We start from the raw sequence: 27,893 nt of genomic DNA, 5'->3' as shown, positions 1-27,893 counted from the left end.
CGCTGTTGTTCTGAGACCAGCTTTTTAGCATCAGTCAATTTGCGCGCTTCGTTCCGTGCGGTTGGTTGGTCTGCGCGATTGTGTTATTCGTTTCTTAACCACTCTCGTGTCTACGCTCGCTTGCGTGCGTGTGTGTGTGAGTGTATAAGCGCGCGCGTATTGTGATATGCAAATGATAATTGAAAAAGCCGCGATCGAATATAAATTGGCAGCAAACGGGGTGCATATACTTATTGCTCGACTGTGACTGGCTCAAAAGTGCCATACAGTTTTGGCCTACACATAGTCGGCGGATCCTTTACGTTGACGTCGCGGGCGGCGCAGGCGTTGCCTTTGCCTTTGCCTTTAGTCTCCAACAACAAAGTAAGCGACCAGTTCGACTAGTTTTTTGTGTTGCCTTTGCATTTTTTATGCACACGCTTTTGTTTTTTTTTTGAGTGTTCCTGTTCTTTTTTATTTTTCGTTTGCATACAAATGCACGTAGGCAACTAAAGCAAGAACAAAAAGAATACGAAGTAGAAAAGCAACAACGTCTTAGTCGTTTCCTTTCTCTGCCTCTTTGCTAGCTTCGTTTAGTTCTGGCAGTCATCAGTTGCTGTTATTGTTGTTGCTATTGCCCTTGTTGTTGTACTAGCTGTATTTTAAATTTTGCTAAAAGCTGGCCACCTTGATAAGCCGCTGGCAGGTCCAACTTGCTGGCAACCTCAACCAAGTTCAATGCTGTTGCAATGCATTTTCAACTTCCGCTATGCGCCCGCGGGTCAATAAACATTAATTAGTTGCTTACCACGAACAAAAAACTAAAGAACGTGCACAAGATTTGGCTTGACTTAAATGTGTGTGTGTGTTAAAAAATAAGGCAGGCAAAAAAACACTTTAAGGTTATGTGTCATAAAAAAGCATTGTGCCTAAAATCTAAATAAATTTTATATAGCCCAACTGTAGAGTAAACTATTAAATTATATAGGAAAATCTTATTTAAATTGAAAAATATGAAAATTCAGTTTAATAGGTATATTAAAAGTACAATGAAGAACTTTACTTGCTTTAAATATCCCTTGAAATTACTTTTTTAAATTTGGTCTTATGCAAGGGAAATTAATTTTATGATGACTCTGCGAAGTTGTTATTAATTACATTATTATTTATTTTTCTATAGAAAAAATAGATTCTATAATAAATAATATCTTGGATTTTTTATAATTAGCGTAGAATTACATACATATTTATACCTTTATATCATTCCAAATTAAATACGTTGATGCGTTTTGTGCTTATCATATTAGACGATTATTAAAAATAATAATAATAATAAGCATGTATACACACATACACATACACTCCCATATATACATATATAGACACATGCAAAAGTAAAAGCACAAATATGTTGAGCTCTTGCATTATAGAAGTAGAACGTACTTGAATTCATGAGAATCGCAGAGAAGGCAACGCTTTTACAGAATTTATTGGCAGTGTAGTGGAAAGTAAATTTTTTATGTGTACAGACACAAACACCTGCACACTCTCGCACACATATTTATATATTCTAATTAAAGTTAACTTTTTAGTTAGAATAAAACTCAAACAAATACTTTTAGATAAATATTGGCAATTTTTGCACATTGTGCTCTGTGTGTAATTTCATCCGTTCTACTAACCGTGACAAAACGAAGGTTGTTGCATTTGTTTATTGACTGAAAACTGTATTTAAGAAAAAAAAAAACAGTTTTATCGCCAATGTAAAATATTTACGTTTGCTTTGCTATTTTTATATATATATACTTTTGTATATTTGCCTAACTATAAAGGAAATGCTTTAAAGACTGTGCAATATCCGCTGTGAGAATTCTTGATAGTTTTGTCGTGCGTAATGCATATTTGCGAAGAACTTTTGCCGCTATTTCAGATATTGCATTGCCAACCATAGACGAACCCGACTCCATGCCATGAGCAACTGCCACTTGGTAACTGGTAATCAGAAGGCGGGGAAGGAGGGCGGGTAACCTCAGTGGTGGCCATTACTGGGCTTCATCGTGGGCTTTGCAACTGAGTCATGAACGCGCTCTTCAGACACCTTTTCTTTCAGCCTTTTGTTTTGCAGTTTATGGCAAATGTTGGCCGCAAAGAACTGGCTATGTCAGTTGACTTCGGTTTTAGCCCAGAAGCAAAAGGTGGCAGTTTTTTTTTGTAGTACAAGATAGATTACTTAGGGTATATTTAGTTATGTGAAGATGTTTGTCTAGTTGATATACAGTTAACGGTAGCAGTTAGTTAGCCTGTCTAGTCATGCTGTAGTTTTCTCTGCAATTAATTTAATTTGAAGATATTTCTAATAGTATTGATATTTAGCCAATTTTAGTGTTTTGCCCTATTTTATTCATGTAGAGTATTCCGCATTCGTTGTCACTTTTCTCCTCAACTCTTCTTACTTATTTTGTTACACATAAATGTAGTTTTTTTTTGCATTTCAGCCATTGCAACTGCTTTGTACTGGGCGGGCGACATTTCCATTTCCACGCCCATTCGACATTTGCAGTGGGTCGCAATGCTTTGGAAAGCGAGTGACCGCTATTTGAAAGACAATTTTTTGTGATTTATATTATTTTCACAGACTAGACTAATTAAAAAGAGACGGTCATGTGCTTGGCTCAGCTAGTATTGCCAAAGTTCTTGAGCTCCAATCGCTGACCAGCTCTAAAAATTTAATGAACTTTCAGTTGAGCAGCAGTTGACGTTGTTGGCGGCGACATACGTGACGGTTAAACAATTTTTAACATATTTTTGGATTTGGTAATCAACACAAAAATAATAAAAACAAACTAAAGTGTGCCATATGTGGACAAACACCTAGCTCTATACATATGCATGGCTGTAACGTCAAACATAAACCAAGTTTTATATGGTTTGTGTGTTTAGTTTATTATGCAGTTGGAAATGTGCAGTGCACATTGTTCGAAACAATGGCATTATACGATAATAGAAATTAAGCGGGTTGCATGTCAGCGGCTGGGAAAATGAAGTCACTCCGAAGACCCACAAAAAAATATAATATATATATATAAAAAAGTAAATAACCAGTGGAAATACCCTAATCGTCGTGATAGACCTAAAGCTACCTATAAAAAAGTTAAATGTGTCATAATATTACGGGAGGTGTTCTTATATTTTCTAGAGGATTCTATATACAAAATACGATGAATCAGACTCTTGTAATTTTCAAAAGTTTATTTAACTTTAAAAAGTTATCGATAGGAAACAAGTTTCTGGTACCTATGGGTTACGTACTCTACGATAGATGAGCTCGCCTATGAACAGGTCTAGATGCTTTTTTATATTATCATATTATATACTTTTTAGGTTTAGACGACGATTTCTACTATACATAACTCTAAAACAAAAAACCATATACCCTGCTTCTCTATTTTTAATGGGTATAGGGCAGGCGAGAAAAGTTACGGCAAGTGCTAACTAACTAAATATATGCACATGGAGCGCAGACATAATAGAGCTTACACAGCGTCTGGGGCAGTGAATCTTATTTGTAGCTGTTCTCAGCCATGTGAACAACTACAGCAACAGCAACAGCAACAACTAACACTAGTCAAACAAGCAACGCCAAGTGCATTAATCAGCCACTGCTGAAGGGCCGACTTCAACGTTCCAGACACAACTCCAACTATGGCTGTTAAACTAGCCTAAAAGTAACTCTAGCAGCTTGATGGAAGAGGTTGTTGTTGCGGCTGCTGGGACCATTTATGGTGTCAGTAAGGTAAGGTACACTGCAGCAAATAAATGGTATGGTCTTGATAATGATAATGATGCCCCGCTTTGGTCTGGCACGGCCCTCAAAAGTGGTGCAATTTTTGTTGCCGGTTCTGGGCCTGTGGCTCTCTCCCATATAAGGTGCTCAAGTTCTTTGCCATGGCCAAGACAGCCTGCTAAGAAAGTGGCCAAAAAGGCAAAGCAAAACCAAAAAAACAGAGAGAGAGACAGGCATATATATGTATATGTATTTGTAAGTGTATATAAAGTAAAGCATGTTGTGGAAAATGGCGCTGCACTCAATTTGGTAACCGACAGGCGGCTCGACTCGTTCGCTCGTCCCCTTTTAAAGTCTGCTTCTGGTTTGGCTTCTTTTCACCAGCCGAAACGTGCAGCTGATCGGCTGGGTCGACTCGTGTCTTACATACATATACACATCTATGTATATAGACTAGTTTACCTATTTTCATGTGCCCAGTTGTAATGTGCCATCGAGCATTTCCATGTTAACTTGCTTCGTGTCGCTTTTGCACGCACAATTGCTTTGATGATAGAGGGTGAAGAACAAAGTCTTCTCCACTGTTGGGTTCACTGAGCCCAAATTATGTGTTATAAACATAAAACTAAGAACTCCATAAACCAAAAAGCGCTCTAAAGAAATTCTATCTAGCAGGTGTTAAGCAATTAATTTAACTACATTTGAGTTGTGCTTAGGCCGGCTATCAGCGGGGCGGCACAGCAGTATGATCAGGTGTATAGCCTTGGCTTATCTTACTAAGAAGTGTGGCAAACTAAGGAGGAAAGGTGGCTTTAACATTTGTTCAAATTGTTAGAAAACACACACTATCCTCTTGGTATTAAATATCCTTCGGACTCATTGTCAAACAGCTGTTAAGTAGTGAATATATTTTAGGCATTTCAGTCAAATTATGTACAAGGTGTTGCCAGCTTATCGAGTCAGTCTTGCCACACTATTATTACTGATAAGGAAACGCATTACATATTTATCGTCCAAGTATTAATTATGTTCAGGTTAAAAACTTCGTAACGCTGTTAAGTAAATAATCAATAATGCGCTACCTTTTGACAAAGCATTGCCAGCTTATCTAGCTAATGCTGTTATACTTGTCATATAGATACGAAATCGCAGAACAAAATGAATCCTGATAAAAGGTTTTTTTCAGTTTATCAGTCCATTGTTGCCAAACTTGTGAAATGGATAAGAAATGCATAACAAACATATTCTCATGTGCTCAGGATAACCTGAAACATTGCATAATATAGGTAATTAGGTATTTTACGAAGGAATCATTAATGTATTATTATCTTCTTAGCGGAAGTATTTAAGTACAAGTTAGATCAATTGCTTAAATTTATTCAACACTTAACAAAACAAAGAGAGCTAAGCACTCGCGTGCTTAATCTTCTTTTTATTTTGTTTTTTTTTTTTTTTTTGGGGTATCAAATTTATTTTGTTTTGTTTTTGGGTTCTTTTGGGTTCATTAAGGAAAATGTTCTATCGCACGAGATGTTCGCTTGAATTATGATTAAGAATAATTGTTGTGTTGTCTGTTTATAATTAGAAATGAGGCGGAAACCGGTAACTGCTACAGCTTCTAGCAGCATCTTCAAAGACGCAAAGAGACTTCAACGTAATTCGCATAGCCGACACATTGTATCATCATCAAAGATCGTAAAAACCTATTTATAATGGCAACTAGGAACTCATTAGCATTACCTGCAGCTATCTATCTGCCTGGCTACATTTGCATTGTGTGAAAAATCGAAAAGTCAAAATAAACAGAATTCAATTACGACGTCGGTAACGACGACGAACCTGAAACGAATGAAGTTGTAAACGTTTGTGCTGTGACCTTGAATATTTTCGCCAGCTATGGGTAAATGTATATGTATCTGTACCCTAAAACCTTAATGAAATATCTACGTTTTGGGCTTAATACTCTATAACCAAGGCACTCGAGGTATATTCGCTTTGGTTAACGTCTGTCTAGTTGTCTATCTATCATCTATCTATCTATCTATCTACCTATATATCTTTATTAAAGTTGACCTTTTAAGTTACAAATCAAAGCCAGACATGCATATCAGATATGTATATCTATTAATCCCTCTATATATTATCCTAAACTTTTTTATATCGTTAGCTATTAAAGAGTGTAAATATCTTTTGTAGCTCAATCATTGTGCATCATATTTAGAGACCGGTCTCTATAATTTATGCTTCTCTATAATAATAATTTTTCTACATCTATAATTTGTATATATTTGTATCTATTATTTTAATATGAGCGCGTATTATGCAGTCAGTTGCGCCCGCCTGCAACGTTCTTACTTTTGTTTCTTTTTGTTTGAACAAACTGCCGGCAGCGAGGCCTGTATTTTAGGGCTCAGGTAACGAGGAGGCAGTTACAAAGATATATATATATATATATATATATATATATATATATATATATGTGAAAAGGTATTGGCATTATACTACACACTCGTGTGATTAATTTCCTGTTTATGCGCACTTTGTTCTCCAGTTCTTCGTTCTTGTTTGTGTGGCTTCTTCTTCTTGTTCTTGGGACAGACAGGAACAATACAAAAAAAACCCCGAAACGCACTTTATTTGAAGGTTTTCTTCTCAATGAAATTAAGGCTGTTTATGTGCTCAAATATATGTACATATATGACTGCTCGATACTCTTGCCATTATAAATGCTATCATAAAATTTGTAACACCTTAAGGAGGAAAACAGGTTGTCTTATCTGATTCAGTGTTAACCATTCTGGTTTAACTGTGCTTCAGTTTATATATGTAAAAATGTCCTTTATTTTTGTATATATATTTGGAAGTTTTATATCATTTATATAACATAGACAGTCTCTACATATAAGAGTATTCGAATATTCATTACTTTTTCTCTCAAGTTCGATTTTTGCGAGGATATTTTCTGTGCTGCAGTTGGCAGTTGTTTGCGTGTTTCGCAGATATTACCCGCAATTACCCGATGCTTGATCAGATACTTATATTTTTGCGCACATGTATCTGACAGATACACGTGTTGCTGCATCGCTCTGAAACGGTTCATGTAAGCGAACGCCCGCTTCTGCTCAGTCAATGTCCAACAAGTCTAGCTGACAGGTAGCCTCAGCTCGGCGCAGCTGAGGTGAGCTCAGTCTTGCCTTACCTGTCGTCGCTGTCGTTCGCGTTTCCTCTAGCTTAGCCAGACCCTGAACGCGGCATTGTGTAGTTTTCATTGCTTTTGATTTGAATGTTTCGCGTACAATTTCAGCTGGGAACGCATCGATTCAGACTCGCTGAGAATTACTCGAAATAAATAACGAAACAGAATGGAATAAAAAAAACATTGAATTGAATGCGACGTAATTTCCAGGAATTTCGCAATTGAATCGAAATTGATTTTTCGGACATCGAGTGTAGATACATATATATGTATATTCGTGAGTGTTTGTGTACGTGAATGAATGGAACGAGAACCTGTATGTAAATGACGCGACGTCATTTCAATGCCCCATGTAAAAGCTGTCAGCCGAATGAGTTTTGTGGAGCAACGCGACTCCATTTACCAGTTTTTTGCAGTGTTACAGTTAACAGTTAAAGCAACAGTTACCGAATTATCATTGAAACCAGAAGTGTAGCAATCTATAAATTACAAATACTCATAAATCACGATCGTGTGTGAATAATATTTGAATAAGATTTGCAAGCATGCAAATATAATCCATTCGGAATATGCGAACATCAATTTTTATTTAAATGGTAATTTATTAATGATGTTGAGCATCGAGATGCCGCTATAACTAATTATTTTGTTTGTGAATCATAAATATGAGCTGGGCTATTTATAAGTTATTAGTCTCTGTGTGAATATTCTTGATTTGAAATATGCTAACGCAATTTATACGAAGCGTGACTAAGGCAAGCACTGTAAAGCGCTGTTCAATGAAGATTGTTTTGTACAAGGAAATTGAATGCATAAGTATTGAAATTTATTCTAAGGTGTTGGTCTAAACAGTAAGCATAACTAGTACCAAAAGAGTATTGCATTGCACAGAGCACAAATAGTTTGATTAGGTCTGCAATTTAATTTCTTAGCTCAAATCTGCAATTAAATATTTTATTTTTCAATGCAATATCAGTTTATCATTTAAATTCTTCTTCGTTTCAATTAATCAATTGAATTCTTTGTTTCTTTTGAGTACTTTCAATCAATATAATTTCCATTTGTAAATTCCATTCAATTTTTTATTTCAATTATTCAAAGATTCTATACAAATCTTTATTCAGTTTCGATTCATCTGCAATTCTTCAATTCAATTCTTAATTTCATTTCAAGCTTCAGCTCTGATTATTCAAATATTATACAATTCCATATATTCAAAGCTCTTCACTTGCTTAGCAATTAAGCTGTGCTCTTAGATTTTGGAAGCTGGAAGATGCGCATCAAAGTCGTGTTTAATTTATGTCTGTTTGACAAACATGCGCTGCCTTAGTCAATTGTCTATAAATAATTGTGTTTACTACGCCTCTTTTGGCCTCGTGTTCAGTTTTGGTTTTCATTTATGCCACAGACACGATTCTATTGACTTTGACTATTTGTTAGCTCAATTTGTTGGCGTTGTTTTCGAACGGGGCTTGGGGTCAACTTTGTAGCTAATGATTCCGATAATTGGCATTGTGTGAATGCCTTTTTGTTTAATGGACAGCAAAAGTCAAAGGCGCTGTTCGTTTCACGCTTTTTAGCAAAAAGATTGTTTGCATTGTTTTGCATAGATTATGATTGAGCCAGGTGTATATTATGTATGATGTGGGGATAGACCTCTTTGCCCCCTTCCCCCTCTTATGACTGTAGTCTGCAATTAAAAACGCAACAAGGGCGCTACGAATAAATATTTATGCAAATCACTGCGGGCACTTAACGCTCATAACTAGACAAGCAGGCAGGCCGGCACTGAGGCTGGACCGTGCCTGTGCTGTGTTAAGCTATGTTTAGCTGCAAATGATTTCAAACATAATTATTGAATTTGCCAAGTGCTGAAACATGTTTAACTTAATATGCACTTGACCCACTGACAAAGTGACAACTAGGAGAAAATAGCTAAGACGCGCCAGACGAAGTTTAAATACACTTATTCTGGTAGGATCAAGTTAAATATAGATACAACAATTGAGTTTAAGATTTGTTTTTCAGATTTATAGAGATTGCTTAAATATTTGACTTTTGACTCCTAGGCAAATCAAGCCTTTGGTAGCCATATCATAAAGTTCAACTAGAAGACTCTGTGTGAAGTCCATTTAAATCTTGAGATACTAATCTTATATACATTATGAGCTCACAGAGATCATCTTCTCTGCACGTTTCATGACAATTATGGAAGTAGCCTCTATAAGTGTATCAGAGCTGTACTCTACGAATCTTTTGCGCTTCAATAGCTCATTTAATGAGTGTAATTTGTGGTGAGCTCTAAAATGTTTAATATTTTGCATCAAACTACTAAATCTGGCACATTAATGTTCGAAATGGTGTTCGAAATGGTTTGTCCATGTCCTAAAACGCGCTATGCTCGCTCTCTTATAGTCTGCCTTGATCTTTATTATTTCCAAGTGCTACGTGTTTTTGGACAAAGATGGCATTTTCGAGATGTGCTCCAAAAAAAAAAAACAATAAACAAAGAAAAAAGTTGTGGAACAGCTGGCGAAATGGAGTCAATGGCACAATTTGACGATTTGTTGCTAAATTTGTAAAGCTAAAAAATTTCATTTGTAAATGAATGAAATGAAATCAATGAAGCGTTGTCTGTGTTTTAGTTGTTGTTGAGGCGTGGCTGTATACTGATTTGCACCACTGGCCCCGCCGACATTTAATTACATTCGATTGAACAATCAATAAAAAGCAATCAGCGCTGCAGCAAATAAACAGAGAGAGATACTTCGCATCTGTCAGATACTTTTACTCGTATCTTGTAGCTTGTCGCTTGTAGATCGTAGTTCGCGGCATGTAGCGTGTAGCTTGTAGCATGTAGCTTGCATCTTGTTAACATCGTTAGACTGAAAGACTAACCAAAGCATTTTACATAATCTAGCTGCATGCGAAACTGTGTCAAGTGAACTGCGAAATGACAAGTCACCTGTACCTGCAGCCGTGTCGGTATCTGTATCTGTATCTGATGGATTGGCAGGTGCCAGGTGGCACGCATCGTCATGCTCGTATTATGCACTATTATGTTGAACTTGTTTCTATTTTTGTTGTTTTTACTTTCGTTCATGGCGCTGCTTCGCTCAACAATAAACAACGACAACAAACAAACCAACGATCCGCCTCTAGTTTTACTTTCCTTTCTTGCCAAGCGACGCTACTTTCAATTATTAAATACAGATACTACCATACACACACACACACACACACAGACATAGACGACTCTGGCTGGGTAATTGACTTTCAGAAGCTTATCGAAATTACTCAAAGCTAATGAAAATATTTCCACTGCAATTTGCTGCGCAGCAGTTGCAAATTTGTCACAGAATCGCGTATTTATTTTAACTAGAATAATTATATATACTTTATATATATATGCTTTTGAAGTGGAAATCACATTTTGTGTTATAATTGTGACATTTGTTAATAGGTTCAGGCTTTTGAGGGCACTCACCCGTACCCCCTTAATGCGGCTTTAATTTGTACTTTCGCTCCAACTAGAGGTCAAGCTGAACTAATGTAGCTACTTCCCGGATCTGTGCAGGCAGCTTGGCTAAAGTTCAGCTGATTAAATGTTAGTCGAAGTCTATGTTTCCTATGTTTTACGAAAGAATTTTGTCATAGTTATATATAGTATAGTCGAGCATATACTATAGGGTTCAGCACTGGAAATGTAGACAACTGCAGATCGTTTAGCAGCTGCCGCGTGACTGCCAAGATGTCGGCGAGATAACTTCGAACAGCTTCCAATATGTTTCTGGACCGCCTCAAGACCTTAGAGAAAGCATAGGTGGTCACATCGAGCCAAAGCTAATTGATTTTATTTTGTGTTTGTTTTTACATATTCCCTACTTTAAATTCATTTTGAATATGCTACACTGAGAGAACTTGTATATAGTATATTCTTGTATGTATATTCTTTATTATTCTAAGACTTTTATTTGGTAGATTTTTTTACTCTTATAAAATTGAATACGTCAGGACTTGTTCATGCTTTAACATTTTCCCTAAGGGCGAATCGTTTCTTTTTGTTAGAACTGTCCAAATCGTCTATATGATGCTTCCTTTCCTGATGTGGCACCGCTCCCAAGTTCATGTATTTTTCAAGATATGCTAATCAAACTCAGCTAGGAAGTTCATGCGCCATCTCTTATAACTCCCCTAGAAGCATCCGCTCTGTAAATTAACTTTTCAGTATTCTATCTAAAAGTATATACATGCATAAAAGTTCTTCCATCCACTGTCCTGCAATTGTTGCCCGCCTTCGAACTACTTTTTGCATTTTTAGCAGGCGCAATTAGAGTGCATAATTTTTGCATAATTTTAATTTTTTTTAACGAATTTGTATCAGGTCGTAACGCTGTTGATTTTACCAATTTTTTATGGATCCGGCTGTTGCTTTCCGAGAACTATTTAGACTTAAGCAGAAAACGAAAAAGTTTGGCTTGTTTTATGGCCAACAACAACGAGTAAAAGCGCTTTTATTTTGCCGGCAAGTGCAGTTTGGGCCAAATGGCATGTTTATGTTCAGACTTTCAGTTCCAGACTTTGGGCCCAGTTTTGTATTTTGAGTTTTTGAGTGCGGGTCCGAGTCGAGTTTGTTGTGGTTACGCGCGGCTGCCTATGCCATCTGTTGGCGGCGTTGGTGGTGCTGCTGCTGCTGCTTGTTACTTGGCATGTCAGAACCTTTATCATGGCAGCGCCTGCCTACAATGCATCCACATTGTCATACTTAGTTTTTTTTTTTCACTCTTGTCGCTCGTTCAATTTGAGTGCACAAAGAAAAGCAACAGAAAGGCTGTCAAGAGTTGCGTTCGGCTCGTAATGATCTAGGTGCAGTGGCTGGGCAGTAATATTTACCTGTTATTAACCTGTAACTTAATGCACTGTCCGTCATTTGAGTGCCGTCTGTACAAGTCGCCTATTGCCACTTTCAAGTGCTATACAACTTCTCCAATTCCGTTCCAGACACTAAACTGACGCCCAGGTTCCAACGGTCCAGCGAATATCGGCCCTTCAACAGAGGCGCTACTGTATATGCTCTAAGCATTTCTGTTTGCCTATGCATATCAGGTTACTCTATCTATATCTATATCTATATATATATCTACATCTTGAGCTGTCTCTGTATCTTTATCTGCCGTCTGTATCTGTATCTGCATTTGTATTGCTTGCAAATCTTGCAATGGGGCTGGCGCCTGGTTTCTTTTTGCAAACAAAACTTTTTCAATAATAAACAGCCGCAGCCGGCGTCCACTTTTTGGTGCCTTAATTTGCGTTAAGAGCCGCCCATAAACATTTTATACAAATGAAGTGAAGTTTTCTCTGTGTGAGTATGTAAAATGCTTTCAAGATTGAGATACGTATCCAAAGAGGGTGTTGCCTGCTGTTGGCCTGTTTCGTGGTCAGCAATGCCAACGAACTCGTGATAAAAGCTGTTGACCGTTGATGTTGTTGTTGTTGTTGTTGTTTTTGTTGATATGGCTTTTGAGCATTTTGAGCTCAGCTCATTGATTTGTGCAAGCGTGCATAATTATTTTGTAAAGTGTGCATTCCAAGTTATTGTGATAAGAGCTGTTTATTTTTAGTGTATGCGTGTTTGTGTGTGCCTGTTTCCAGCTAACTTGGCAAGATAAAATGTGTGCCATCGTGACGATAAGATGCTTGACTTTGTTGTTTTTATATTTGTCAAGAGCAACAACAAGAAGAAGAAACAAAAACAAACAAACATAGTCATTAATATAATGACACAACTTTTGTTTAACCTTTCTGATAGGCGACAGTCGATTTTTCGACTCACTCCATAAAGAAATATAAAAAACCCACAAAATTTTTATTGTTTCCATGCAAAATACGTTCGATAAAGCTCTTGAGTTAATTTAATATTAGCTGAAAGCTGCTTTAAAAACGGACAAATAAACTGTTATTTATTAGACTTGACAGCAGATTAACTTCAGCCACTGCAATTTCCTGTTAGAAATATGAGCGAACAATAAGTTCGAGAGGTAAAAGAGTATATTAGAGAATTTATATGGAACAATTTTTGAAAGTTTCCTTTAGTAATGAATCAGAGAGGAAACAACATACGTTAAATTACAAGCTTCTTTACTAAGACAATACATTAAAGACTTATTTAAATAGTTGAAAGCCTTTGCAAGCTCTTGAAACTCTGCCACAGCCTCTACTGGGACGTAAAGCATTCGATTAAGCTCATTATTAAGCACAATTCACCTACCATTTTAAGCCCTTTTGGCTTTCATAGGAGAGTTCTATCTATCCAGCTATATTCTATTTCATTTGCCAAGTTCATTAAAGCTTAATGTACTACAAATTGTGGTTCTGTTGAATATTCAAGTCTTGATTATAAATTCGTACACATTTGTAACCTGAGCCATATTCCTTGTATTCATTTAGTATTTAAACAGTTGCTTTTTACGACATTGTTTGCGCGTTTTATTTTCATATGTTCGTACACTTTCTGTGTTTTCACTGCCAGGCAGGCGGGCAGACAGATAAAAACGCGGAATACAACAGCAAGAAGAAGAACACTCGCAGCTGAATTCAGTTCAGTGAAATTTTGCGCAAAAAGCGGGCGAACAGAAGTTATTGCCACATATTATGTTTTGTATTGTATAATAAAAGATGGAACAGAACCTAATGAAAGTCGGCCGCAGATAATGTCATAATCGCGCATAATATAGCGGATAACTCCATTGTTGCACCGACTCCAGAATTGGGCCTTTCACTTTCTCGTACATATTTGTCTCCCAGCGAGAAATTTGCACTATTAGCGAGATAAATTTTACTTTCGTTAGATGTGACTTTGCCTCGGCTACAAATTCGATTCGCATGCAAATCCAAGAAACTCATACAAAAACCTCGCATGTGAATCATTTCGTTTGAAAATAAGTTTTAAGCGGATATTTGAGATTTCGTGTGAATTTGTTAAGCTTTTGAACTCATTAATATGCCGTCAACTCACATCTGTTCCTCTGTCTTTGATCTCTCTTCTGCCTTCTTTAGATCTGATCGATGAGCAGCAATAACAATTTCAAGAGTCGCAGCAGCGACGCGGCCCTCGCTGAGCAGCTCAGCAGTTTGCCTAGAAGTGTGCAGCCCACGGCCACGCCCATCTACAAACACATATCCGGCGGCATGGCCACCTTGCCACGCCCTGACAGCGAGCAGCGGCTGCGCAGTGATTCCAGCAACACGCGCACCTGTGTCTACATTGGCGGCGCGGGTGGCATCACGACGGCAGCCACCCTCGATCGTCGTCAGCCACAGCGCATGTCCTGGCTGAATATGCGACGTGGGAAGGCGGATGGCGAGCTGCCCATAGTTACGCCCTCGCCACAGACAACGCGCAGCTGCATTTCGACTGTGTCCAGTGTGGTGGACAGCGGTGGGGGACGCACCACAGCCACCTCGGGTCGCATTAGCTCCAGCGGCATCATCACGCTTAGCGGCAGCAACAATACACTGAGCGATATTCAGGGCTACCATGAGCACGATTTGCACGATGGCGTCTCCAAGAACTATTCCACAGTTTCGGCTTCGGCCTCGGCCTCGGCCCATTCCGCGCACAACATAACCACAGCGAGCAATGCCAAGTTGCTGCCACCGCCGGAGGATGAATCAAATCAGCAGGTAAGAAAGGGCAGGGAGGGGCGGGGGCTTACGGGTTTTTTTGTTTTGTTTATGGGAAACGTATTTTTATACTTGAGCGCATTTATAACCAGCTCAGAGTATTGCTGTCGCATATAGCCGATATTTAATTGCGCCGGAGGATGAATCAAAGCAGCAGATAAGACAGCTGCGGGGAAGGTGTGGGGATTTACATGGAATAACGTTAAGAGTATATATAACCAGATTACTATATTGAAGGGGAATGTGTGCAATTTTGTTTATAAATGTGCTATTTACAGTTAAAAAGCTTGAACAAGTTGTGGAACATTTGTCTATTTGGCTCTATGATTGTAATAGTGCTTATCAAATGGTGTTATGAGAAAATATATATTTCAAGTTAAAACTCTATATATAAACCGTTTGCACAGCAAACCCAAGACTCAATTTGCTAGAAGTAAAGATTATATATAGATAAGATTTGGATTCTTAAACTAAAATTCGTTAAATATATATTAACAGCTTCTGAAATAGTATAAAAACTCTTCCCAAGAGTTAACATTTTTTGGTCATTTACCAAAATTAATAATTCTTGAAACATATACATGTAAATATATATATATATATATATATATACATCTATACAATTTGTACACTATCTAACATTATCTAAAATCTTGTTTCGACTTTATCGAAGCGCATTTTTCAAATGTTCACACAGCTTTAAATAACTTCTTCATTATCTCTTCATATCTGATTATCTTCTGCTGTCTGTCGCGCGCAATCTAAGCACGAAATAATATATAGATGCCATATAGAGTGTCTGCTTATCAGTTGTTATGGCTTTTAGCCAGTCATGAATGAATCAATTACTCACGGCACCAAAGCTCTGAGAGCTGTTGAATAATGCGCAAAAAATTTGGAATGTACGTGACCCAAGTACCGCCAGTTGAGAATATTCTCAGACGAATCGATCGATTGGGGCGCCTAAGATCGTCTTAGATCTGTTTTAAAGTCGACACACTACGTGTGATACGAAATGCAGATGTATAAACCAACTTATCTAAGCACACAGCTTCCGTGGCTGGCTGAACTTACATACATATGTTTGTTATATGACATTTTTTCGCATACATTAAATTTCGCACTTTTTATTTGCCTTGCTCATTAACATATTGAACGGCGATTACATTCGATGATCAGCTAAAATCAAAAATATGTCAAAATAATCAAAACGTGTTTCTCTCTGATAGCTCTGAAAGCCGGAGAGCGAGAGAGAGAGATAGAGGTAGAAATAGGACAATCAACATAGACTTCACGTCGTTTGTCAAAATTCGGGCAGAGTCTTTGTTTTTCCAGCGAGTTTTAATGCGCCTGCTTTATAGGGTTGTCTGTACAACATCGTAAAACTAGTTTCGGCATTAGTTAGTGCTCCGTTTTGAATTTCTTTATTTGGGTTAGTGAGGCATGGGCTGGGCTATGGATGTTGCTGTTGCTATTGCTGTTGCTGAGGCCGCAACTGACCATCATTCATTTCCTAATGCCCTCGGAGCTGTGCAATTGCTTGTTTCCAGTTAGTTTGAGTGTGTGCCTAGCGGTTTTTTAGCAATTTGCGCTAATTGCATTTCGTATTCATGTTCTGAGCTTGAATGAGTGCAAAGTGCATGCAGACAATATATACCAAAGAGCTCTGTAAATTGGCTTTAATTGCTCATTTCGTTTTACACTTGTCGTTAATTTGAATTTAGGGATGACTAATTGAGTTGTTATCATGCTGACATTATTATAGAAATAGTTACACTTACAGAAATTCTGGCTTTAACTAAGACTTATATAAATATGCTGTAGATGGCATAGAACTTAATATATACTATATATATATAGATATACTAAAATATATACAATAACTTGAACAGATTTTCGAAAATATTAAATACTGTAATTTCGAAAAGAAGTGCAAAATAAGACAATTGTTATTCTAAATCATAAACCTGTTGAGTATAAGAAATATAATATTTTTCTTTAAATAAAAACAATTTTGGCTTAGTGAAGCTCAGCATACTAAAGCTTGGAGTTAAAGTACTTAATATAAAATTCTTTGAACTTAGATAAGCCCGCTCTCGCCTTCTTTGATTTGTACTTAAATCAGTCTTATACTTATTTAATCTAAACACAAAATTTATGAACAAAAGCGAATATAACAGATAGGTAATAATTCGAGTTCGAAATAACTCCAAATCGAAAGCAACAACAGCCTAAAAGCATGCAGCACAGCTGAAGCGCAAGTCGATTCAAATCAAAAAAGCATTGCATAAGCACAGGGGCAAAATGCGTTTGTCGCTTAAGTCTTTTATTTCGTGGTAAGAAAGTTAAAGTTGTAATAATGAAAAGGCATATTAAATGTTAAACAACTGATATAGCTGGCAAAACATATTCATATATATATATATATATATATATATATATATATATATATATATATATATATATATATATATATATATATATATATATATATATATATACATATATATAAATATTTATTTTTACCTTAATATATATATATTTAATCTACCTACATTCGCATTCCTAATTATAATTATAAACATGCACATATGAATGTTTTCAAGACTCATTTGCAATTGCTTGCCACAGCAAGCAGCCGCCCAGTAGCAGCCAAGCCCGTTCTGTGTGTGCAGCGGGTGTGCATATACACGCATACACACACACACACACGCACACAGCTGCACTTGTGTCAGTTACTTCATCTCTTATGCCTTTTCGTTTCCAATTCGCTGATTAACAAGTTCAACAAAACGAAAAATGTGCAGCGATGTTTTTTTGCATTGGTTTTATTTTTGTTTTTTTATTTTGGTGCAAATTTGGAGACGTCAATTGCACGTTTTGTGCGTTAAGAGGCACTGCGCCCCAACATGGCTATATAGTTCGAGTGGATGACGGGCTTCATTGAGAGTGGCTGATGATTACCTGGTTGACTGACTGACTGAATGTTTTGGTGCGTTGGCTGAATGATGATGACGTCATCTGTCGGCTGCATTCAAGCAGTGATACAAATAGTCTCAATTCAAACCGGCTTCAACGTTTGGGGCTGCGCTGCTTGCTGCTGCTGTTGTTGTGGGCAGCAATATGATAATTGGCGGTTATTAGAATTGCATGGACGAACAAGACTTTTGAAAGCGGTTGGCGCAGTGAAAGTGGCTAAGATGTTAGCGTGTGTGTGTGTCTGATGTGTGTGTGTGCGCGCAGTTGATTGCTAGTAGAATTTTATATTGTGTGCGCGCTTCACAGAATCTCAGCAGACGACGACAATTGGGCAATGGCAGAGGCACAACGCAACGCAACGCAACACTGCGCTACCGGGTTGGGTGTAACGGAGCAGTTGGCTAGTTAGCGATATGGCAGCTATATGGCTTCATGACTCCAATTCCTTTCACTTGCCCACTGATTAGACGAAAGGCAACCAAAAATCGTAAAACAATAGCCCATGTCACACACATCAGACAGACAGACAGACCGCAATGCTCCAGTGCCCAACAGATGCATCCCCCTTTATAACACTCACAGTGTACATGGGCAAGTGTAAGTGAGTACGGACACAAAAGGGATTGTCCGAGCATACAAAGCGTTCACTCGGCTCTTATTCAATCTGTTGACAAAAGATTTTCATGCTGCTTTTGTGTGCAGCCTCTGAGTCGCACTATCCATTGTGAACGCATTTTCACACTCCAATTTCGCGTTGAGCTGCGACAATTGACAGCCGCATAAAAAACTATATAAATTTATAAGTGAGAGACAACTACAAAACAGATGCCCAGTCACAATTATAAGGCATCATGAATTCTATCCGAAGAAATGCCACTCGAAATCAATTCTATGCTGGAAAAAGCATAAAAGTAATTAATGAAAGGGTTTATTTATAGGCCACTTTCAACAAAATTATTTTCTACTCTGCTAGGCTTTGCCTCACCTCATTTGGCCGCTATATTATTTTCAAATGCAGCACAATTTTAACGGCCACTTTGGCCATTTGAAATGCGGGGCACACAGCGAGAGCCGCCAAAAGCTTATGAAAATAAAGCAATTATGAATGCTAAACGAAACGTAAGGCGAAAACTCAATATTCTATATGCCACAATAAATATACAAGCACAAACAGACAACGTGAGTTATTGTTGGGTAGGTTGTGTGACTGCAAAATACCCCGTAAAGTTAGGTGAATTGAATTGGGGCCATAAATTTAGGAAATACAGATTTTTCGAGTACCAACGAGCAGATGTTTCAGATTTTAAGTGTTGTTGACAGACGGATGGACAGCTAGGCTAATAGTACTAACCAGTTTTTATAGATTTGAAACCAAGCCAAGCCTGTCTTGAGACAAATGGAAAAATAAGTCACTATAGTATGCATTCCATTCCTACCATAAAGCGATAAATCAATAAGTATTTTAGTGCTTAACTATGTATACAAACAAACTTCAATCGCAAGGTCATTTCTATAGGGTATACGCTTCGTCAAGTGCCGTTCAGTGAATGCCTATCAAATACACTTAAAAAATTCGGGAAAGTCACGCTCTCAACGCTCTGCCAGGCAATCGATCAAGATTCGACATATCCGTTGCACAGATAGCTTTATGGCCAAGCAGCTCGATCAGTTTGATATGTGTGTATAGAGTTGGCCAATAAACGAAACAATTTGTATTCGCATTTCCGTGCTCAGCTTGTCTCTGGCTAATGCCAAATATCCAGCACATTATATCTTTGAACTGAGGTGTGCGTCACAAATAATATTTTTATTTTCTATTAACGCGCACCAAACAAGACGCTGAGACTTTAATCGTTTACAGTGTTCGCTGTTAATAATGGCACCCAGGGATCGGATCCATGGCTCCAGTTTCGCTCGCATGCTTACATAATAATTATATAAAAAATTATGAAATTATGCTGCGTGCGCGCTGTGCGCTCGGCGCTCTGCTCTGCTTAGAACGTGTCAAAACGAAATTCAATTAAAGTGTGAGAAGAAGACACTAGCGAAGACCGAGTCTAATGGATGGGTTCTCTTTGGTTTGCCTTTACTTTGGCTTAGCCCACTTCCTGCACGAGTTAATTATGCTCACGATATGGGAACTGGCAACGACAGCGAGCCTCAAAGATTTCTAAACATCTTCAGAACTTTCTCAGTCGAAGCTCGTGGGCGTGTGTTTTTATGAGTGAAAAGTAGATAAGAAATAAGAAAAGTAGATACTAGGGAATAAAAACATAAAAATGTGTTTAACAAGACGCAAAGTATATCAGAAAAAACACATGCTTTGCTTCGTTCGTTGACGCAATGAGAATTGTTGAGGCGTGCCGAACGAAGCAGCTTCGGCAGAACTCGGCTCGGCGCTTGAACGTTAACTGCTGACAGCCAGTGTGCGATGTGGAAAGCCACGCTTTAGAGTCTATCGAGTGGCCCGGCCGGAGTCAGTTCTGCATTAATGAGAGAGCAGTTCGGTTCATGCTCGCTCGCACGCTACGTGTGGTCGCCCCCAGTGTCAGTTGCCAAGTGTCTCCCCAGCTCCCCAATTCCCGGCGATACCCCCAGATCGTAAAGAGCTTCCAACTGTGCACAGCCTCAGCTGAAGTGAGTGTCTGGTGTTTGCCGTTTGATTTGAAGAGGAAAATCACATAAATCGTCGTCTGCTCAGCTCAACTCAGTTTTTAATGGAAAAACTCGTTTCACGTTTTCTCAATACGATTTTTCCCCCCAATCAAAATTCGTCTGCGCGCGCGATTTACGTTTTGAGCAGTCAGTCGCAAGTCGACGCTGCTCCGATGCGGAGTGTTGCTCGTGTGAATACAAATAACCGCAAAGAGTGTCTGAGTGTGTGTGTGTGTGTGTGCGAGACGAAATTTGCCGATCGATTGCATTTTGGAGTGCATTACGCATACGCCGCATGTCGCGTCTGCAATGCTCAGTGGCCACAATCCATATCTAATTATAGTCTCGCTGCAATTGACAATTGTATTCGTTTACGGAACCAGCACGCGTCGGTATCAGCTATGTTTGTTTTCTTCATAAATTTTGGCTAAGCAGATGTCTGTGTGTGTGTGTGTGTAGTTGTTATATGATGCGTTGTTATGGCTGTGACGTTTTCGCTAAAGACATTCAATAAGCAGTTCAGGGCTAAGCAATGAAGGTGTTGCCAATTAATATTTAAAGCGTCTGCTGCGCAGCGTGATAACTTGTTCCACATACGTATACGTTTACATATACATATACGTATACATATGCATTCCACTGTCTTGCTGAGCCTTTTTGTTTTCTTAGCCAAAAATGTTAAATGTTAAATGTCGAGGCTTAAAAAAAAGATAAAATAAATAATTTTTAAAAAAACTTGAATATGTAAAAAAAGTTCAAATAATACAAAAAATAACATAAACAAAATATATTTTTACCTGCTCTAAATGGAGTTTTAAAGTAATTTATAAATCACAAGTAAAAAATCTAAAAATTTTTTTGATATTATTTTAGTTAAATAAAATTTGTTTAAAAGCAAATCTAAGTAATTACATGCAAATTATATCAAATGCAAGAAAATGACAAGTTCTGTTGCACATATAAACAATATAAAATCTGTCCAAAGATGGAAATACCAACGACTAAATATCTAGCCGATTATCTATATGTTGTGCATGAGGATGTGCCCTTCAGATACTATCGCAAAGTAAGTAATCGAAGGAAAAATGAATGATGGATGGAGGAGTGTTCTCGATGTGTCGAAGTTTACTAATTCAAGTGTTTCAGACTGATTTATGTTATGAAATAGAATGATAGCTGTGAATTCTGTAAGACAGAGAAAATTTCGAATTTGATAGATTGGAAAAACTCATATTTGGTGAACTAGTTTGAAAAACAAATACTTTTTTTTACAAAAAGATTATTATTTGATAGAGGTTCTCTCAAATTGAAGTGAAATAATCATGAGATTTTGTTTATATTACATATTAATTTATAGAACACGCTGAGAATCTGCAAACATCAGTTTTTAGTCGAGCGTTTTTTATGCAAGAACTTCTTTGAAAGAAATTTATACTGACATATGTTATAGGTGTCCAAATCAGCTGATGTGACAATATAAAAGTCTGTTTAAGTAAACGCCTATGCAAAGTTTTCTGAGAATAGTGTTTACTCTGTAAGATACAGATACATATGAGTTGGGATTCATAGAAACAGAAGCAGATAGCTCAAATTAAATATTCCTTTGATTGGAATCAAGCTTGTATTTAATAGAATAGTTCAAGTTACCTTTCGTGCGTTACATAATGCCTGTCAAAATGATAATACCCTCTACAATGATGTGCAAAAACAAGATGCAAAAAGTTGTAGCTAAAAATGTTTTAGTTTTAAGCTTGGTTTGTTTTCTATACATAAGTAATTTGTGTATAGACATGTCGACCGATATATATATCATGGATGCATGCATGATATGGCACATGATATTTAACGCTTATAAGCATATATATTTCATTAGTTCGCTGAGAAGTCGGGCGCTTAGTCAATGCCTATCTATAGACAGATGTATTTGAATAGCGCGCACTCAGCTGAGCTGCTCGCGTCTTTTGTTTACATTTTCACTGTGCGGTTTTCGCTTTATTAACTGCGTTTACTTGGACGTCATGTCTGTCCGTTCGTCCGGATAACCGAGCGTCGCGTCGCCTCGCTGTGCGCGCGCGCGCTCTCTTGAATGAATTTCACTTAAAAGCGCTCCCCAGTGGCAAAGCGATTTTGGTTTTTATATACATTTTATATATAAATCGTTTGTTGTTGTAATTTTGGCTTTGGAGCTGTGAAGTTTTATATTTGAAAGTACTCAGAGCGCTTGTTGTTGTTGTTGTTATTGTTGCTGTAGTTGTTGGCGTTTTTGCTCCGCATCTAATGGGCTTATGCGGCACATTTTGCAGGCAGCGGCATTTTGGTCGCTGAGACCCTCGTAATGGGCTACACTTTCTTTTGCTGCTCATTACGCGCTTAGATAAATATAATATAAGAACTAGCTGCGCAAGGGGCCAGCTAACTATGTGTGCGCGAAATGGAGCTGTAAAACAAATAAACAGACAAAGAGGTAGACGGACAGAGAGACAAATTATTAAACGAATTGAAGAAAATTACACAACTCGAAAGCGGAAGTGCCGGAAATGACTTTTGGATTGTGGGTGGTGTTTCACATTTTAAGCATTCGCCAGCGGATGCTAGTGACACCTGTCTTTCAACACACTCACACACACAAACACATATATATATAAATGATATATCATGTGACTAATGTATTTCCCCCTTTGCCTCTCTTTGCAGACCAAATGCTCGGTATTTCGCGGCCTTGTGCTGTGCATTTGCCTCAACGTCAGCTATGCCAATGTGGTGCGCTTCCCACGCGAACTGGACCACTATGGCTCGGCGTATCTGGTGCCGTATGTGGTATTGCTGTTTCTAGTCGGCCTGCCCATGATACTGCTCGAGATATCTGTGGGTCAATTTCTGGGCCAAGGAGCGGCGCACACCTGGCGTGCATCGCCCATATTCAAAGGTGAGTAGCTAACACGTGCCACAGATGGCCCACAAATAAATTTTCTGTAAAGCTGAATGAGTCGGAAAAGCTGCAATCCCTTAAAAGCTATGAGAGCTTAGACATAAAGCTTGCTTTTGAGTGCAGTTATGCCTAGCCAGGTGCAACAGGTGAACTATGCATATCCAATGCAGTCCTGTGAAAAAGTTCAAGCAGAAAGCTTGCATTTGAATGCAGCAACAGCTAGGACATATGGACAACAGGTGGCAAGCTACCCTCTATGAAAAGCTTTTAGTTCGTAAAACTTGCAGTTCTGCTCGACAAGTAGTCAGGAGCAACAGGTGGCAAGCAAACAACCCTTTTTGCAAGCATTTCCTGTGAAGCTGCATGAATCATAAAAGCTGCAGTCCTTGCGGAAAGTTCTAAAGCTCATCGAGAGAACTTGCATTTGGCTGCACTTTTAGGCATTTCGCTTACAATTCCCAAGTCAGAATTCCCTGAGACGTAGTTTAAATAGCGATTGCCAGAGACCTGCTGTTGGGGCGGTCGTGGATTCCGCAGTAAAGACGGTTGGACACAGCCCGTTGAATCCGCACTCTGAAATTGTGTCCGTTCGGTTTATGTTTGCAGAGCAATAACAACAGCAACTGCAAACAGACAAAGAAAAACCAAACGCTGCGCAAACTTTCGTCATTCTCTGATGCAAAACGCAACATGCAAAAATATATGAAGCACAGAACTATATATATATACTAAACATGTATATCTGAATAAAAATGCAACAAAAAGTCGAAACTAGAAATCACGATACGCAAAGATAATTGATGAAGAAGACAAAAGATACTATCTGACCAAAAGTATATCAATGCAAACAAAAAAACATATAAAACGCATAAAAATACACTAAAAAAACAATGAAAGTAAACTAACTTAAATGTGACCTAGTAGATTAAAGATATCATCATCGTGTTATCAGGACAACAAAAAATCTCTCAGAAAATCTAAAAAAAATATTAAAAACTGCAAAAATGCATTGGTGTGTGTGTCCCGTTCGTGTAATCGCTGACACGCCAATTGGCCAGACAGAGTCCTAGGCGGCAGTCCTCCCTTCTTCACCTCAAGCCGAGGACATGCTATGGACACTGATTGGCCGAGCTGGCGCGTCCACAAAAAATAACCATAGAGACGTTTAAGGCAAATTCTAAATGAACAAAAAGTATAAACCAAGAAAAAACAAAGGAAAATGAATACTGAAGAAAAACAAAAAAAGAGAAACAAAAACACAATTGTAACGAAGAAACAAACGATATTCAAAAATGAGCAATATGAGCAACATACTAATAATGGCAAAAAGCAAAAATGAAAAAACTGCAAATTACGACACAACACCTTCGAAAAAGACCTCAGTATAATACACATAATGCTGGGTGCTGCAAAGGAATGCCATAGCTGTATCGCCCCTTTTTTTCACCATATAAATATATATATATTTTTAAATTAATTACAATGCCTTCCAGTTTTGGATTGAGAAATGTATTTCTGATTGCAATCAGCAAACCACATGCAATAGTTTTTTTTTGGTAATTGTTATTCGAATTTAAATTGCATTTGAATTTATGCTTGAGTTTGAATTTGAAATGTGGTTACTCCAATGTAGATATAGAAGATATGCAAATCAGCGAGATTTCTGGCAGCGCAATATAAGAAATATTGGTCAACATAATTTTGAAATGTGGTCACCCAAATAATTAATGTTACGTTACGGCATGCAGAATTCTGCATTCTGGTTGATCACGCTAGCTGAGTGCTATGAGACTTAAAATATATTTAGAAAAGGAGTTAAACGTATCGTTATATATATGGTTGCAGAATTTTGAATTCTTGTTGACATCGAACGAGTTGAGTGCTATGAAACTTATTAGCAACTCATTGACGTAGTGGGAGCTAGACGTTACGTTACGTGTTTATGTTCGCAGATTTCGACCTTCGATCGAGCTGAATGCTATGAAACTTCAAACCGGAAGTCTTTCAAATAATAAATCTCGTTAATTATATTGAATTCTTCTTAATTTATTTTTAATTAATACGTAAAATTTGTCATTCCAAATAGGGGCCAGCATTATTAGCCGCTTTGCATCATGGGTGTCAGCTATATGGATATCATTGCAGGCTGTGCTTGCGCTGGGTTACATAGGCATGTTTGCCTCCAATGGAATACCATTTCGCGAGTGCGTGGGCAACCTGAAGCTGAGCATGGTAAGTGCCCGAATATTGAGCTTGTGTAATATGTAAAGACAATTCGCTCTGCTTTCAGCAAGGCTATACGGTGACAGGCAACAGCGGACAGGAGTGCTTGCAGCAGACCTTCCTGACGCCCTTCTGGCGCAATCCGCTCTACTTTGGATTGCTGGCAGCGGGCTTGATTGGTCTGTGGATAGTGGTCATGTTGTGGTATGTATGAGCAGCTTAAATTGGGACTGAATATTTTCTAATGGCAACTTTATTCGGCAGCACTCACAATGGCAAAATTCTGCGTCGCAGTTTATTTGTTTATGGCTTGGCGGGGCTTTGTTTGCTCTGCGCTTTGACCGGCTGGGAGGTGCGTAACTCCTTCTCCCGCCACTACTTTCCTGAGCTGTGGGCCTTTGATAGCTCGTTGCTTGGTGAGAGCAACATCTGGTTCAATGCATTGATGCAGGTGTTGTTCTCGGTGAACTGCGGTTTCGGCGCCATGCCCATGGTCACGGGCAAGTTCCTCTACAAGGGCGACGCAGTGCGCACCTCTGTGGTCTATCTGTGCTTCAATTTGCTGATCAATGCCATTGCCGTGACTCTGTTCATGGTACAGTTCGATTTCTCCTCCAATGGCTTTCCGCTTATGGACGAGCTGAAGCCGTTGACTGCCATCTACGATCGGGTTCTGTATGGCGCGCAGTCGGAGGGCGAGATACTGCGTCATCTGATACCCTCGTTCATCTATGTGCTGATCATACTGTCAGCCCTCGTCTCGATCACCGTTGCCGTTTATACATCAACGCGGCTAGTGCCTCGTCGGCCCAGTTATGTCATTTGCCTGATTGCCTTGGTTGTTGCAGTGATGTCGTTCGCAGCGCCCAAGTTTCTGATTGCTCGAGTCTTGGACTCACGCATTGTGGGCACTCTGGTCATTACGGCGTTGGTGTTCGAGCTGATTGCCATAACGTGGATCTATGGCGCCAAGAACATCTATACGGATCTGGAATTCTCGATTGGACGGCCCATTTTCCGTGGCTGGATGTGGATGTGGTGCAGCTGTCCGGCCATTCTGACGGGCATTTTGGTCTGGTGGTGCGCCGACGACGATCAGTTTGACCTGCTTGCGGGCTATTTGCCACGCTGGGCGCCCATTCTGTTCGCCCTGGCGGTAATTATGATTATTGCCTGTGTGCAGATCTTCCGGCAAGTGGAATACAATTTCTTTGGCATGATCTGTGAGGCCTCGAAGCCAGCCAAGGAGTGGGGTCCCGCTGATCCGCTGGCACGTCACTCGTGGAAGCAATGGCGTTCCGTCTGCCAGGACACGGGACGGCGCGACTTTACATTGCGTCGTCGTGGCACTCGCGACTACACGCACTCCATCAAGAAGGGTCAGTATTCAAGTGCCCAGAAGCTTGGCCCCAACGGCCAGACAGTGCATCCGCAGCAGACGCACTGGAAGTCCTCCACGCCGGGCAACAGTTCGCCCAACTACAGTGGCTCCATGTTTGGCGACTCGGCCATCGAAGAGGACATTAGCGTGGACAAGTTTCCAGGCATCACGCAGCAGTATGTGCCATTCCAGGCCAGCGATGGCAAGCCGCTGAGGTATTCGCAGCGGGCACGCCAAACAGCGCAGCCGCAGACCCTGACTCGCTTGCCGCCGGGTCCGTCGACTGTGGAGAAGCATCGCGAGGTGGTGTACATAAGGCGCCTCTCGGATGGCGGCACCGGTAGCCATGCCACGCGCATTGAGATATCGCCATCCAATGAGTCAATTACGTATGGCAATGGCAAGGCCAATGGTAATGTTAATCCGGCGATGTCCCGCAATCCGTTGGGCCGCTCAACTGGTTGCCTGGCGCCGGCACCGGCGCACAATCCGAGTCACATCAAGCGCTCCGCCAGCTCCGTGGTGAATGTTAATACACACAAGCTACCTCCGCCCACGTCTACGGCTGCTGGCGATCACATCTGTTGGCGCAAGTTCAACATCAATCCCGAGGAATACTCGACGGAGCTGTGAGCTGTGACCAGACGGAAACGAAGCATTCACATCCAAAAGACTTGTTGCATCCAAAATAAAAAAAATGTATCTGAATCTGTGCAGATCTATCTTTAAGCTACGAACTACTACTACGAACTATGCCCAAATGCAAAGTGTATCTTCTAGTTTTCATCTGTAAATACATGTAGAGATAAACATAAAGATAAGGATAAACAGAGCGAGAGCATTAGTTTAAATAGTCGCCTAAGCAAATTTCGATAAATACACAATTCAGTTGTCATTGCAGCCGCCACAACTAAGCAGAATAACGTGTAGTTAAGCTTTATCTTAGACCTGTAGACACTTTCGTATATTTTGTGAATGCATGCGAGTATATTTTGTGTATGTATGTGTTTATGTATTTTGTATGAGTCTGTTAAACATTTGAATATATGTATTATGTTTTAGATTGTCCTATATGATAATAATG

General features: G+C 39.0%; 1 protein-coding gene across 2 annotated transcripts; it reads left to right on the top strand.

The window, feature by feature from the left end:
- Window positions 1-31: 31 nt before the first annotated feature.
- LOC111594875 (sodium- and chloride-dependent neutral and basic amino acid transporter B(0+)) lies at window positions 32-27,802 on the top strand. 2 transcript variants are annotated; one of them, XM_023308358.2, is made up of 6 exons: window positions 32-363; window positions 14,016-14,642; window positions 22,971-23,202; window positions 25,292-25,437; window positions 25,496-25,632; window positions 25,693-27,799. In XM_023308358.2, exons 2-6 carry the CDS (start codon window positions 14,025-14,027, stop codon window positions 27,440-27,442), a joined length of 2,883 nt encoding a protein of 960 aa, XP_023164126.2. In that variant the 5' UTR covers window positions 32-363; window positions 14,016-14,024; the 3' UTR covers window positions 27,443-27,799. The 2 variants fall into 2 exon arrangements, with proteins under 2 accessions (XP_023164126.2, XP_023164129.2); XM_023308361.2 differs by lacking the exons at window positions 32-363; window positions 14,016-14,642 and adding exons at window positions 20,174-20,258; window positions 21,150-21,342 and having other exon boundaries at window positions 25,693-27,802.
- The last annotated feature ends 91 nt before the right edge of the window (window positions 27,803-27,893 follow it).

The sequence above is a fragment of the Drosophila hydei genome, unplaced genomic scaffold (assembly GCF_003285905.1).
Source record: "Drosophila hydei strain 15085-1641.00,03,60 unplaced genomic scaffold, DhydRS2 tig00008135-arrow-pilon, whole genome shotgun sequence".
Taxonomy (NCBI): Eukaryota; Metazoa; Arthropoda; class Insecta; order Diptera; family Drosophilidae; genus Drosophila; species Drosophila hydei.
This window is presented reverse-complemented; position numbering and strand designations above follow the sequence as displayed.